Below are 14041 nucleotides of genomic sequence, written 5' to 3'. Positions count from 1 at the left end.
TTCTACAGCATGGCCGGAATGTATGGATGCTTCAAGAGCAAAAAGTAAGTCTCGCTTTTCATTTGTCAGTCTATGCTTGTCAAGTCACCAGAACAAGATGTTTGTCTCTTCCGAAAGACAGCTATGCCATTTTCATCCACATTAAATGGATGGCATGGCTGTAGATGAGCTGGAGTGCACTGGACAGTAATTTTAGGTTTGCACCGTGCTAGTAACATTTCAATTCATTGATCGAAGTGTGCTGGCTTTTAATTTGGTATGGCATGTTGTCACCCCATAGAGTTGAATCTGTCTTTTGTTCCAGAATCATGGCTGATGAAAGCTTTCGTTTGTCTTTGTTTATTGAGACAGTCGGTGACTCGTAGTTGGCACTGACAGTCAGCTGGATGACTCAGAGCTGATGGACTGTTTTGGTTTTTTACGCTGTGAGTAAAAGATTGGTCAGACAATTTCAGAAATGAGCCTGCTTTTTTTTATTGGTCGTTGTTGTGTTGCATATTAGGATAATGAACGTGACTCAGCATCAGTCATATTCTTGCTCACTTGATGGCTTGCTTTGGATCTTGCTCAAGTCCCTCAGTGATTTACTCCCTACGCTTTGATTTGGTTACACAATATATATATAGCACTTGACTGGGCTTGGCAGTGTGATTGGAGCACAGAGGTTTCGCATAATGAGCACTTTGAGCAACTTAAGATACAGTCAAGCATCATTTTTGCTACTAGATGTGGTGTGCCCTGCTTACCAGTTTGCGTTTCTTTATTTTTGCTCTCAGTTTCATGACAAGACAACAGTGTAAGCTTTAGGGTTCACTTGGCAGATATGACATGGAGAAACATTTGTTTTGTTTCATGTGGCACATTGCGAGAAAGTGAGCTCATACTGAGAGGGTCAGTTTAACCGAGACAGCCACGCAGCCTGCTTGAAAGAATTACATTTGTACTCATTTCTATTCATTTTAGGTGTGAGAAAACACAAGTTTACTACAGTTACACATCAAATATGTTATTTGAAAAACGATTTTCAAAGCTAGATGTTAGTATTTGCATGAGATACTGTAGTCACTCAGTTGACGGATGGTCATTTGAGTCTCTTTCAATAAGTGCAAAACAATTTGGAACAATGCAACATCGTCACAAGTCAAAAAATGATGATCTTGCTCCAGTGGATAAAACTAAAATTGTGCCTGATTCTTCTACCCTTGTTTCTTGAAACAGAAGGCGAATTTACTTTTGAGTTCTTTCGCCACGAACACAAAGAAATTTGGAGCTGAGGTCGTGCCAGATGAATTTGTTCCGAAAATGGACCACAAAAATCAGCTTAATATACACGGCCCAGACAATTCTTCAATGAATGGGGCTGCTCATGCCAGCATTATTACTTTCTGCATAATCAAGCAAAGCTGCTTAATATTTTCTGTGTGTGTGTGTGTGTGTGTGTGTGTGTGTGTGTGTGTGTGTGTGTGTGTTAAATTGCAATATGGCATAATTAATGTGTCTTTTATGTCAATGAGCGCCCATCTGTAACAAATTGTTAAGAATTGAGTTTCATTTTGCAATGTTAGATGGATATTATTTTTAAATGTACTGCACAAGCAGAAGCTCACTGCAACAGTAGTGGGTTTAGTTTATTTAGCAGGAATGGTGATGCAGATGTCAATGAATATAGTGTAGACAGAGCAGCATGACGGATGACAATGTTTGGTCAGGTTCTGTCTGGAGTCCTTGTAAGGTCCGTTGCTAAGAACACTTTCGCATTTCAAGCAGGGGAGTGTGTGTGATGGGAGGTGGGGAGGAGAAGAGAATGTGGTGGATGGAGGTGCCCAATGAAAAAAATCCCCAAACCTAACAACGGTTTGGAAATGCCTGTGTGCCCTCGAGTATTCCAAACTGCGAGTGAACATGTTTTCAAGTAGGTTATAGCATGAAGATAAGAGAGAGGTTCAATCCGAACCAATAAGAGAGGAGTAACCAAGTTGTAAGTGAGCTTTCTATGAAATGTATATTTCCATTTTACAAAGTACTGTGCTTTGTCGAAGACATTGTAAAAGCTCATGTGATTGTTCCGGTGAGAAGTAGAACACGGTTCAGGATATCCTCTCTGACAAATTCCTCAAATTTCCAATTGAGTGATTTCCCTGCAGCTATTCAGGCTTTGTCTAGTTCACTTTGGTGTAGGCCTGAAAGACTCAACTTGTGGCCACAGCTGCTTTGTGACTGTTAGATTACGTATGTGGAAAACAGCCTCAAAATCAAACTTCTCATCCTGATCACGCTGATCATTCAAAACACATCTCAAATTTTTGTTGATGTCTCTAATTAAATTAGAATTTCAAGAATAAAATACATTAGATAGTTTTTGCCTTTAGTCACACTGATGAGCATCTGATGAGGCAGCATGTTGGCCAAAGATTCCTGTTTCCAAATGAGACTGGAAAGACAGATGAGCAGGCGAACAAAGAGTCAAGATGGTGAAGTAATAACTGAGTGACACATTCTCGTTATGTTTCTGTCAAACCGAAGTTAGTTCTATCTAAATGTCTGTGTGTGTGTGTGTGTGTGTGTGTGTGCGTGTGTGTGTGTGTGTGTGTGTGTGTGTGTGTGTGTGTATACATACATACTCAGTGTGTATGCATTTTATTAGCCCACGCAGTATGAGATACTGTATATATAATATACAGGGTGGGCCAATAAAATGTTGCCACATATTCATGATACATTTTTGAAATGATTCTAAAAATGTATTTATTATTGTATTTTTCCCACGCACTGCCACTGCAGACTCACATTTCAATCCGCGCTAGCCAGGACGAAAGAGTGCGTACAAGACTGAGAATGTCCAACGTTATGGATAATAAAACAGGCTAAAGTGCAATGTGCCTGTAGCAAGTCCAACTGGCTTAAGTTATAAAAATGCACGTCTCTGGTTAAATAAACATTGTTAGCTAATTTATTATAGCCTGCCACCATTAGTTAGAACAAATTGAATCTCTGAAATCTCTCCACAAGTGGTTAGGGTCCAGGGAATGTAGTCGTAGACACAGCCGCTGGTGCACTTTCAATTGCAATCACAAAACGCAGTAAAAAGAAGCACATTCTTTAGACGACCTGCGGATGGCCTCATCTGACATCGTCACTCAACACGCAGTGTGGCGAACAGTTTAACCAGTTCACTGCCAGACAACTCCACATTCTGATTCGATGACTCGCGTGTCACTCAACAGGCCAGGTCCTCACGCGTCATAGAAACTGAGGATGGCGACGCCAAGTGTACCAAAATAATACCTGCATCTCACACGTGCATACATTGTGGTAGTTTACAGTATGCATGTCTTTTTAAGATACAGTTTGAATAGTAAAATGAATAGTTGGTTGCCACTTTGAGTTTTTCATCGAGTGCAGATATGGTTTGGCATATTATCTCCAAGGCGGCCCGGTGATCCAGTGGTTGGCGCATCGACCTTACAGTGCAGAGGTACTAGGTTCAATTCTAGCTCCGGCCTCCCTGTGTGGAGTTTGCATGTTCTCCCCGGGTCTGCGTGGGTTTTCTCCGGGTACTCTGGTTTCCTCCCACATTCCAAAGACATGCATGGCAGGCTGATTGAACACGCTAAATTGTCCCTGGGTGTGAGTGTGAGTGCGAATGGTTGTTTGTTTCTGTGTGCCCTGCAATTGGCTGGCAACCGGTTCAGGGTGTCCCCCGCCAACTGCCTGAAGACAGCTGGGATGGGCTCCAGCACCCGCACGACCCTTGTGAGGATAAGCGGATCAGAAAATGAATTAAGGAATCAATATCTTATTATATTTTTATAGCACACTAATGCTCAGTGGAACAATGGTCGGGGCTCATGGACTTAATGTACAAGTCTGTCTTTTACCCCTGAAGCAGGGTTTGCATTGAAATGACTGAAAACGGATAACATTGTTTTATGTTGGCCCTTTTTTGTTGACAAGGTAACTGTGATTTTGGAGGCAAGAAATACATGTTTAAATTATAACTTTATGCTACCGGCACTCATGTCTTAGAATGGAGCCAGTGCCTTTGTTGCATATATCTACCGGTTTACTCTCATAGCCTGGTGTCTCATTTCTTTCTCGAGTCCCTTTTGCATCACCGCCCTCTCGTTTTAAATTGAAGGCCTGTGGTTGATCATCGAGTCACCAACGCCACATGACCAAACTGAATCCATCTGCGCTTACACTGCTCTGCTTCTCATCTGGCCTTGCTATGCAGGGCTACAATTTGCTTTCTGTGTCCAACGCAGCGTGAGGAAAAGATGCAAATCAGATCTTCGACAGCACGAAGCACAATGTAGGCAGTTGTTCATTACAAGGTCGGGCTATTCTTTTATTTTGACCTTCAAAGCTAAGAGGTAAGATAAACCTGTGTTAGATTTGTGACGATGTCAGAGCTTGTTTATGCTTGGACATGAACAATTGCTATCTGTTACAGCTCGAGTACGAGTGCCTTTGTTCAATGTCAGGACCATCTAGAAAGACAAACAATTTGGGGAAAATATATAGCAGCAAGCAAAAAGTGTGAATTTGAGAAAATTCTACTCTTTCCTCAAAGTAAATAAATTCCTCGGAATCTTTGAGAATTATTTACCGCACAAGTAAAACACCCCAACACGTTTAGTGTAGTCAATAAGAACATTGATCAACATTCAGTATAGTTGACTATTTCGATCACGTTAAAACTCATATTTCATCTTCAAAATGAAAGGCATCACTCGTGTCACCCTCGACACCATCTCTTCTGCATCTTTTTTTGAAGCTTGGGAATCAATCGTGATCACCTCATCACCTCATCAAATTCAGCAGTCGCGGTCTTTTTTTAATTCAGATTTAGAAAGTGGCAAATATACTTTTATGTCCAGATAACTGTTCTTACATACAGTAGCTAAGGGAAGTTTGCTCTTGTCGAGTCACAGTTGTCTTATTGAGCCTGGAAGTGTGGTTGGTGCGCCTGTGGTGCAGTGAGTCTGGTGACACTGGTTTCATTGAGGAATTAAGCCGAATTAGACTGGATTTGCGTTACGTCATTCAGGCAGGGGCCATAAGAACAAACTACACCCATTCGACCGTTTCTTTGCAGACATCCTTCTGTTCTGTAGGCATCTGAACATGTGTCTCACTTCAGCACACGTTATGATGGTCTCATTTGGCCCACTGCCCTGAGGCATACCTTACTAGTTGCATGGCCATGTGTGACCCTGTCGATGGATGTTGTTTTATCTGCCTAATAAAGGCAGGCATTGATGTGCTAATCCATTGTTACGTAAGATTTTTGGCACAAACACACGTACACATTTTCACTTGCCTAGACAAGAGCTGGTGTGTTCCAGTTCAGTAATACTATGTTGACACTAGAGTGATTTTGAGAGAACATTGAATTTATTTTTAACTAACTCCAAGTTATCAGACAGGCAAATGAGAGCAATCCGATGCCTAAGTATGCCTAGCAAAATGAAGCCTTAGGCCTCTATGTGGCATTTGAGGTTTTGCATTTTCGAACTTTGCATAAAGTGAACACTTTCAGACCGCCAGAATGAGGAAACTTCTTTTCAAATGTGAACTAAAACTAAAGGTGGGACTGCTTCTCGTGAAATCTTCCAACACAGTCATAAAGGATTCAAACGCATTTCAATTATATTTTAGTTGACTACTGGTTGGCGACATCATTCAGTAGTGCTAACAAATTGTTTATATTCTCTCCAGATTAATTCATAGCAATACAAGAGGGAAGCTTCTACATCGGTGCACAATCATCTCTGTTTTGTTAACATATTTTTGTAGCCAAAACAGCTTCCGCTCTTCTGAAAGACTTGATACATGGTGTACTGTCAGTGAGGAGATTTTTTTTATCATTCATAAACATTTGGGCACAATCACTCAAGTGGGCTAGCAAGGTCTCGTCTGTTCTGTTCTTCCACAGCAAACGCATCATTAGCCTGAAATCAACTGCCAAGTCGTGCTCATTATTAGCACAGGCGTACAGAGCTTCTATAAACTGTAGTAAAGCTGATGTGTAATCAAGTGTCGGACGATTAGTACATCGTGGTCCTTTGTCTGAATCTCCTGAGATATTATTTGAGTGCCTTGGAGTTTTGTGGAAATATATGCAAACCACTTTGTTCTAATTTTACGTTGTATTCCGTACATTGTTTTGTAATAATGTGTCTACTTAAATAAAAAAGTAAAATAAATAATAAATACAATAAATTTAAAAAGTTCTTTCAAACCCAAACCCCCAACGGACCAGGACACGGCGGTGCAACAATGGCTCCCAAGGGTTCTGTTGCATGAGCTGAGCTCTTCCTGTGTCTATGTCAAGGACACATCCTGTATGCTTGACCCTGCATGCCCCCAAGTTGATGCCCTCTTTATCCTCCCTTCCTTTCTGCCCCCCACTGCCGGCCCACCCAAGGCTTCTTACTCACGACTCGGACTTGCTGTCTACTCTTATTTCAGTGTTTTCTCCCATTCGCCCTCTCACTTCCGAGTGATGTGTCTGTGTGGCTTGAAATATTTCATGAGGCTAATTGTTTTCAGATATCATTGAAGTTGTCCAACCCGAGAAAAGTGCCAGGGAAATGGCTCGGAAAATTAGAGGTTCGAGATGATCCGTTCATCCACGCGCTACCACCGCAAGTCGCTCATTGGACATTGCCACACGATTTTAACATTTGAGGATACACTGCTGGAGATGACAAAAGTACACATACACATGCTAATATTAGCTTGCCTTGTTGCTATGAATTGGCTCCGGCTCATTCAGTCTTACTCCTCAATCTCTATGTTGCCGCAGTCATCTGTTTCTTTTGTTTGCCGTCAGCCTCCTTGAATATAGTTTGTTGGCTGACAGTGTTCAATAGCCTCTGCATGTGAAGTACATACAGGATGCTTTTACTCCTCCATGTTCCCAATGTTTCCAAAGGTAGCTTTTTTTTTTTTTTTTTTGCACAAGCAAGCCGGTATTGCGTAGGCTGGGGTAAAGGCAGCATAAGACATTCTGATGGCCACATGGCACAGATACTGGATGTGCACATACATTTAATTTATTTATTTATTTGCCCCAAAAAATAAGTTGTCACTGTCAAATTTACTGAAGCGGGACATTGGTTTGCGCATTAACACCGCTCTTGCCTTTTTCCGCGTAAAGATAATAATAATTAACGTGTGGCCTCAATTACATTCAACACAAAACGGTGTGGGACTCAAATGTTCGACCTCACACTTATGCACACTGGGCGCATTCTGTCTGTTATGCCTCAGAAGTTGGCAAATTTCTGTTTCGACTAGAACACGCCATCTGATGCCAGGACCTTACACACGAGACACCAAGCTAGTAAAAAGGCAGTAAAAAAAAAACAAAAAAAAAAATGGTCAGATGGTCATTGTGTAAGGGGCTGCAATGGGACTTTTGGCATGTTTGGTTCAAAAACACACTGGTGCTTGATGCTTAAAGGGCTCTTCTCTTTACTGTTCATCTGCTTTCCTTCTTCCTGGTTGTCAGTTTATCTAACTGCCTTTTGTTTTTCTTCCATGCTGCTTTTTCCCACAATCCCATCTGTGACCCCCACTCCTCTCCTGCTCTTTCTCCCTTATTTGTCTCCACTGTTTTCTCATAGGATCGCTCTCTGTCATTTCCTTTGCGCTTCATGAATGACCTCATCGTGACTGCTCATCTTTTTTCTTCCATCGTTCTTCTTCATCGTCCCCCATCTTTCTCGTAGATGAAGCGGAGAATGTCGCCGTGGGGAGCCAGCTTTGGAAGCGGGCGAAGGTCAGTCATTTAGACAGCCAGACCCCTGACGTTTCCACAGAAAATAAGGCTATGAAACGTGAATTTCTTGGATTGGACAGTACTAAAGACTTTTGGCGTGGAAAATTTATGAACACACAAAAACTGAATGTTGCATAAATGAGGGCAGGGGAGGAGCAATTGGGCCTCATGCAATATCATTTCAAACTGAAAACAAGTCAAAAGTGTTTTGGTTTTGGCGTTCCTTTGTGGGAAAACTGTATCCTGGAGCCTGAAAACCCGTTTTGTTAAAAGATGAAGTTTTACAAAAAAAAAATATCCGTTTTCATTTCCATCAAAATGCTGAAAATGGTGTTTAGTCTTGGCATGTGTTGAAAAGTGTCAAAGATTGGTTTGACAATGCTTTCAAGTATATGTGTATGTTTTCCAAAACAGAAAGGAAAAATATTTCCATTTTTCTCTATTTATTTAGTTATGTATTTTTAATCGTTATGTCATTGCATCAGTATGACTCAAATTACTGGCACGTTTCAATAAGAATAAACACCCCAAAAAAACGCAGAAAAAGTCAAACCTGCTTCCTAAAAAATGCTGAAGTGTCGAAAAATGCAAAATGAAAATAAAACAGTGTCCGTAGTGATCAGCATACAAATGAGTGTTTAATATTTAAATTGTCCTTCAAATATCAGTGTGGGGCTGTGGGGAGAGTACAAAGCTCCAGCAATAAACACAAATTCAAAGTTGTTTTTTTTCACCAATATTGGATTACTTTACGATTCACCACCAAGTATGACGCTCCGCAGGCACTTTGTTGACGAATCAGTTTTCAAGACTTCATTGACACATCGGAGAGCCGCCGCTCGCAGCATATTGTGTAGAGCAGGCTTCGTTTAGGCGTGGGAATCGCCTATCGCCGTAAATCCAGATTTCAAGTCGGTATTTGTGTATTTTCTGTTAAATGCACCTCTTTTTCTTTTTGGGCATTGGCTCTTGTGTTGATTTCTTTTTCCCAGCGCAAAGAAATTTTCCAAATACGTCTGTTTATTTTAATCATTTTGCTACCCTCTGGATTTAATATTAGCATTACGCAAACAAGACAAATAGACATGCATCAAGAGTCAGTCACAGACGGATGTAACGGCGAGAATCCCGTCACTTTTTAAGATCAAATATTTTTTGTAATGTTGTATTTCTTTCATTTGTGCGGCCCTCCGCGACCCTCGTCATAAGTGGCCCGGTGGTTGCGCACCACTGTTCTTGACCATGACTCATTACATTTTACCAAAACTCATCATTATCGTGTCATTCAATACTCATCCCCACGAATGATGAAATTCGCAAATGTGGAGCAATTACTTCTACCTCTCTCCTTTGGTTTCTCCTTTGCATAATAGAATTTAAGTCCTCCAAAAAGGACTTCCGACAACCTAAATCGTCTGGGCCGGATAGAAAATTGTGGGGTGCAGGAGATCCTTAATTAGAACAGAATTTGGATCCAGCTCTAATGACTCAACTAAATAGAAATTCTGGGCAGGGGGTGGGGGAGCTTGCCCAAACCAGATGATCTTTTCAATGAATGTCCTGAGTTCTTAAGATTAGCAGCTGCTACTTTATCTCACATACCAGCAATCTTTCTTTGACATGTCTTTTTAGTCATTTGAAGCCCTGAAAGTCATCTCAAAATATGCATTGAGTACACTGACCTAAACAAAAAGAGTGCATGGAGCGCATTCCACTTGTAGCCTTATTTGGATGTTAGGGCATGAACAAAGAGACACTGGCAAAAGTCATGGAGTGATCGGCTGGGACTTGTGAAAATCAGACCTTTGGCCTGATTTCAATTGTACACAGACGTTTCCTTCTGTCTATTTGTGCCCCTCAGTATGAAATTTAGGCACAGATCGACAAGTACATGATCAGCAATGCACGTCTGTTTGTTGTTGCTGCTGTTTGTAGCATTCGATTTACCGAACCTCAGATGTCTGGACTTTCTGATTAGTTTTAGAAATTTGACGACAGCTTAAAAATGTGGATTGCTGCCACCTTCAAAACTGAAGTGGAGCACCTTTGATCCAAAGGTACAGCGCAAGTAATTGTGTCCCCCCAATCCTGCATATGACAATTATTAGCCTTAACTTTATAACTTTCTATCACAGCCAATTGACAAATATCACTTCAAATGTATCACTTTAAAAATAGTACAACATATACCTGCTCACCATCAGAAATGAGGCGGCCTGCTTTTTCCAGATGGGGAGTGAAAGAATCGTGTGATGGGGTCAATCAAAACACGGCCTCATTCATTTCTGCCACGTTGATCTGGCTGTTTGGTAGGTTAGTGTATTTTCTGACCCTGCGGTTTAAATCAACTGTTGGCTTGGTCACAAAGCACAGGTAGAAACTCACTTTTAGGCTTAAAATCCAAATTTGTTTTGCAGTCACAAGATATGATGTCCCAAAAATATTAGAGCCAAAAGAGCGAGGTTAAACACACACAAACACACACGCACACACATGTATACAAAAACACAGGCCTTACAGAAGCTAAAGACAAAAGGCTAACCCCAAATGAACTATTCTTGGAATTCTTTCACTTGGTCTTAGAAATAATTTTACATCACGTCTGAGAGTCCGTCATATGGCATCATTCTTTTGTTTTCTCTCCAAACAATGCAAACCGCAGGCCTATTCATGCTTCACTTCTGTCAAGAGGGAGGCACTTCATTTTATTCAATATAATTGCAGTGTATATTCCATTTATCGTCTATGTGTTTATGCATTTTACACCAGTTATTGTCAATGCTTCATGTTTTGTAGAGCATTTTTGCCTAGCACTCATGTTACTGAGTGTTCATCATGGTCTTTCCTGAGAACGTTATTGTTTCCTGTTTTTTACAACATACGGAAGTGATTCCATCACTGCTTTTTAGCTCATGACTGATAATATGTCTGTGTGACATGATAAAACGCTCTTTAGAACCAAATTGTTTCGATTAATTCTCTCTGCTGGGCAGAATGGGGAAGAAGGCTTTTTACAAAGGGTTTGGTGAAATTGGTTGTTGTAGAAAGACTGTCTTCGTGTTGACAAACTCCAGAATGTTCCGTTCACTGCAATAATCTAAACACAGATGAAACATGTTAGCTGCTTCCTTTGTGGGAAAAGAGAAACCCCCTTCACAACAGAAGCAAGCATCATGGCGAGCGTGGTCGACTTGGAAACAGTCTAAAAACAACATTTTTTTTCCAAAACAGTACAGCAAGAAATCACCAGTTGAACATTTTCATCTGTTTTTAATAAAATAAAACAAAACTGTGCCTCCTCATTATTATATGAGGTTTTAGATTCATATGTTATTCAAATAGCACCCAAAATGTATCAATGATAGAATCGTCACATTTGCAATTTTATTTCTCTGTACCTGAAAGCCAATGAATTGAATAATGCTTACGGTAATACATTCACACACATACATTTTAAAGACTGTCGCATCGTATGAAACATTGTATTACACAGACCTCTTTCTTTTTCTTTTGATAGATGCACAAACTGGTGGTTCTATCTTCCAGCACTTGTGATTCAGTATTTTATTAATGATCACCTTTCTGAACACCCAAATAACGATAACATATCAAGTGTCGAGAAAAGAATGATTTAAAAACACCATCGTGACACGACAATTTGTCTTTGATGTCAACCTAAAAACTCGAATAGTCATGACTCGTCATCGCATTCTTCTTTCATCAGAGCGCTTCTCCCGTTGCAACGCTTTGTGGCCATATTGTCACATGGCTCAAACTTCCTGGCGTGAGATCAATGATTAACATTTCAAAAGATACTGCAGGTACTTTTCATATGGGCATGTTTTCCCCTGCCTGGCTGAGCTACAGTACATGGGCATCAGCCGATAATTTAAATATAGCTCGGATGCCCCATGGGATGACAGTATTCGAACTTGATTGTGCAGTGTGTTTGAGGTTCTCGGATTGGAGTAAAAATAGAAACTCCTTGTCGTAACTGAAAATAGTTTGTCTCATCCAGCCACAAGACACTTTCACTTGAATTACACTTGAATCACATTGTAATCATGTCAGTGCAGTTCCCTTACAAGTGGACAGGCAGCACCAGTATATGAGGCACAATGACGCTCAAATAGAAATCTTCAGCCCTAGGAGGGTAAAACACAGGATGTTTATCCTACGGATACCTTACAATCACGGATTCAAATAGTTACGGTTTCGACTAAATAAATCCTTGCAGTGATGCAGAGGCTCACCGTGCTCATCTCTTTTGCAGCAGTGACCCTGCCGCCATGGCATCCGGACCTCCAGATGTGATGGCCAACCAGGAGCCTGCTGAGGTTGCAGAAGAGTGCTCAGGTATATTCATTCAGTGAACACAATATATGGTAAAGTTCTGGCTTTACTCTTCGTCAACATATATCACCTTGGCTGTTTGAAAGTGCTCTATAAATACACTTGAGTTGAGTTGAGTTCTGATGTTTGTACTTGGTACCGGTAGTTTTGTGCAAAAGAAAGGCGCATGTCTCACATACACACAGCTTCATTTTAGTTACCTTTTATTCTAATTGTCGGGCAGCACGGTGATGTAGTGATCACTGGTTGGCATCTATCTCAAAGTTAAGAGGTTCTGGGTTTGAATCCCGGCTTAGCTTGTTCCTCTGGTGTTCTTATCTTCCTCGAAACATTTCGGGTTGATTGTGGCCATTAATGTGAATGTAAGTGTGAAAGATGGATGCTCAAGATCTTCCCTCAAACTAACTGGACAACTGCAGGGTGCAAGTTGTTTTAGAGTGACTCCTTGTTTTACTTTGGTCAAATGAAATCATTGTTTATTTTTGTGTCAACGTGTCTATGCATTGTTCCTTGGCAGCAGCCTGTTTTGTTTTGTTTTGGGTTTTTTTCCAATAATTGTGGGCCAGTTCATCGTCTCGCATGTGCAGTAGGAGCACGTGTGATGATTTGACAATTTTTAGCTTCTTAAAATGTAACCAGAGTTACATCATTGAAATCAATGTTGAGTATAAATATTTTAATGGGCCCATGTGCCACTTTGTACAGGAAAAGTTGGGCTCCAGTGTCAAAATGATTGTTTCTTAAACCGAAGTCTCATGTCATCTCGTAATGGGTGGAAGTCATGTACAATTGTAATTTTTTTTCCATTTTTTGTGTGAACTAAGTATGTTTAATCCCAGAATGTAATGTCATTATAATTTGATAACATTTCACAACCAGAATGTAATGTCATTATAATTTGATAACATTTCACAACTTTAAAATTCAGAAGTTGGGCTCCAGATTAATAGAATAGCTGACGATATTTTCAATAGGATATTATCCATCCATCCATTATCTGAGCCGCTTATCCTCACGAGGGTCACGGGGAATGCTGGAGCCCATCCCAACCGTCTTCGGGCAGTGTGCGGGGTACACCCTAAAGTGGTTGCCAGCCAATCGCTGGGCACACAGACGAACAACCATTTGCACTCACAGTCACACCTAGGGACGATTTAAAGTGTTCCATTAACCTGTCATGCATTTTTGTGTAATATGGGAGGCACGAGGAAAACATGCAAACTCCACACAGGAAGGCCGGGACCCGGAATCAAACCCTGCACCTCTGTACTGTGAGGCAGACATGCTAACCAGTCGTCCACCGTGCCGCCCAGGATATTATATTGAAATAAAATTATGTGTTGTCAGTGTCAAGCAGAGCAGAGATTGCCCGGTCGCTGCAGATATTTTGGATGGCCTTACTGCAGCTGCTAGCAGGAAATGAAGAAGCAGAGAAACCTAACATCACCTCTCATACCCAAGCACATCACATTGTCACAGAGATAAATAACACACACTGATGGATGATATGATCGTAACAAGGAGGCAGTGTCGTGTACCCCTCTCACATCATGTCCTGTTGTGTTCAGCTGCTCTCCAGTGAGAGCGGTAAACAGGCGACTTATCTCCCTTTCGTGTCTAATTATAATAGAATGTTCTGTGTTTTGATTGGATCTGCAGAACGAGATGGCTTATACTAAGAGCAGTGGTTGCCAATTACTGGTATTCGCCATGTAGTACTAACTGGGCTGCACAGAGAGACAGACATTTTTTATTTTTTTTATTTTAAGGGGAGCATTGATGATTGTGGGTCCACTGGTATAGAATTCCACAGTGTATATCAAGCACTGGATGGATGAATTAAAATAGACATTCATTCATCCATCCATTCATTAATTTTCTATACAGTTTACCTGCAAG

General features: G+C 40.9%; 1 protein-coding gene across 10 annotated transcripts in view; it reads left to right on the top strand.

The window, feature by feature from the left end:
- LOC109524258 (proteoglycan 4) overlaps positions 1-14041 on the top strand; it is a 40900-nt gene that overhangs the window by 9659 nt on the left and 17200 nt on the right. For 2 of the 10 annotated variants that reach the window (XM_019883972.1, XM_019883970.1), the window contains exons 1-3: positions 1-44; positions 7740-7789; positions 12063-12145. The exon at positions 1-44 is cut by the window's left edge and continues 165 nt beyond it. In XM_019883972.1, the coding sequence (XP_019739531.1) occupies positions 27-44; positions 7740-7789; positions 12063-12145 (151 nt within the window). In that variant the 5' untranslated portion in view covers positions 1-26. The remainder of the gene's footprint in view (positions 45-7739; positions 7790-12062; positions 12146-14041) is intronic. The other 8 variants (XM_019883971.1, XM_019883976.1, XM_019883975.1 and 5 more) reach the window with 8 other exon arrangements.

The sequence above is a fragment of the Hippocampus comes genome, unplaced genomic scaffold (assembly GCF_001891065.2).
Source record: "Hippocampus comes isolate QL1 unplaced genomic scaffold, H_comes_QL1_v1.1 scaffold156, whole genome shotgun sequence".
NCBI classification, from domain to species: domain Eukaryota; kingdom Metazoa; phylum Chordata; class Actinopteri; order Syngnathiformes; family Syngnathidae; genus Hippocampus; species Hippocampus comes.
The sequence above is the reverse complement of the archived record's forward strand: the minus strand, read 5'-3'. Positions and strand labels throughout refer to the sequence as shown.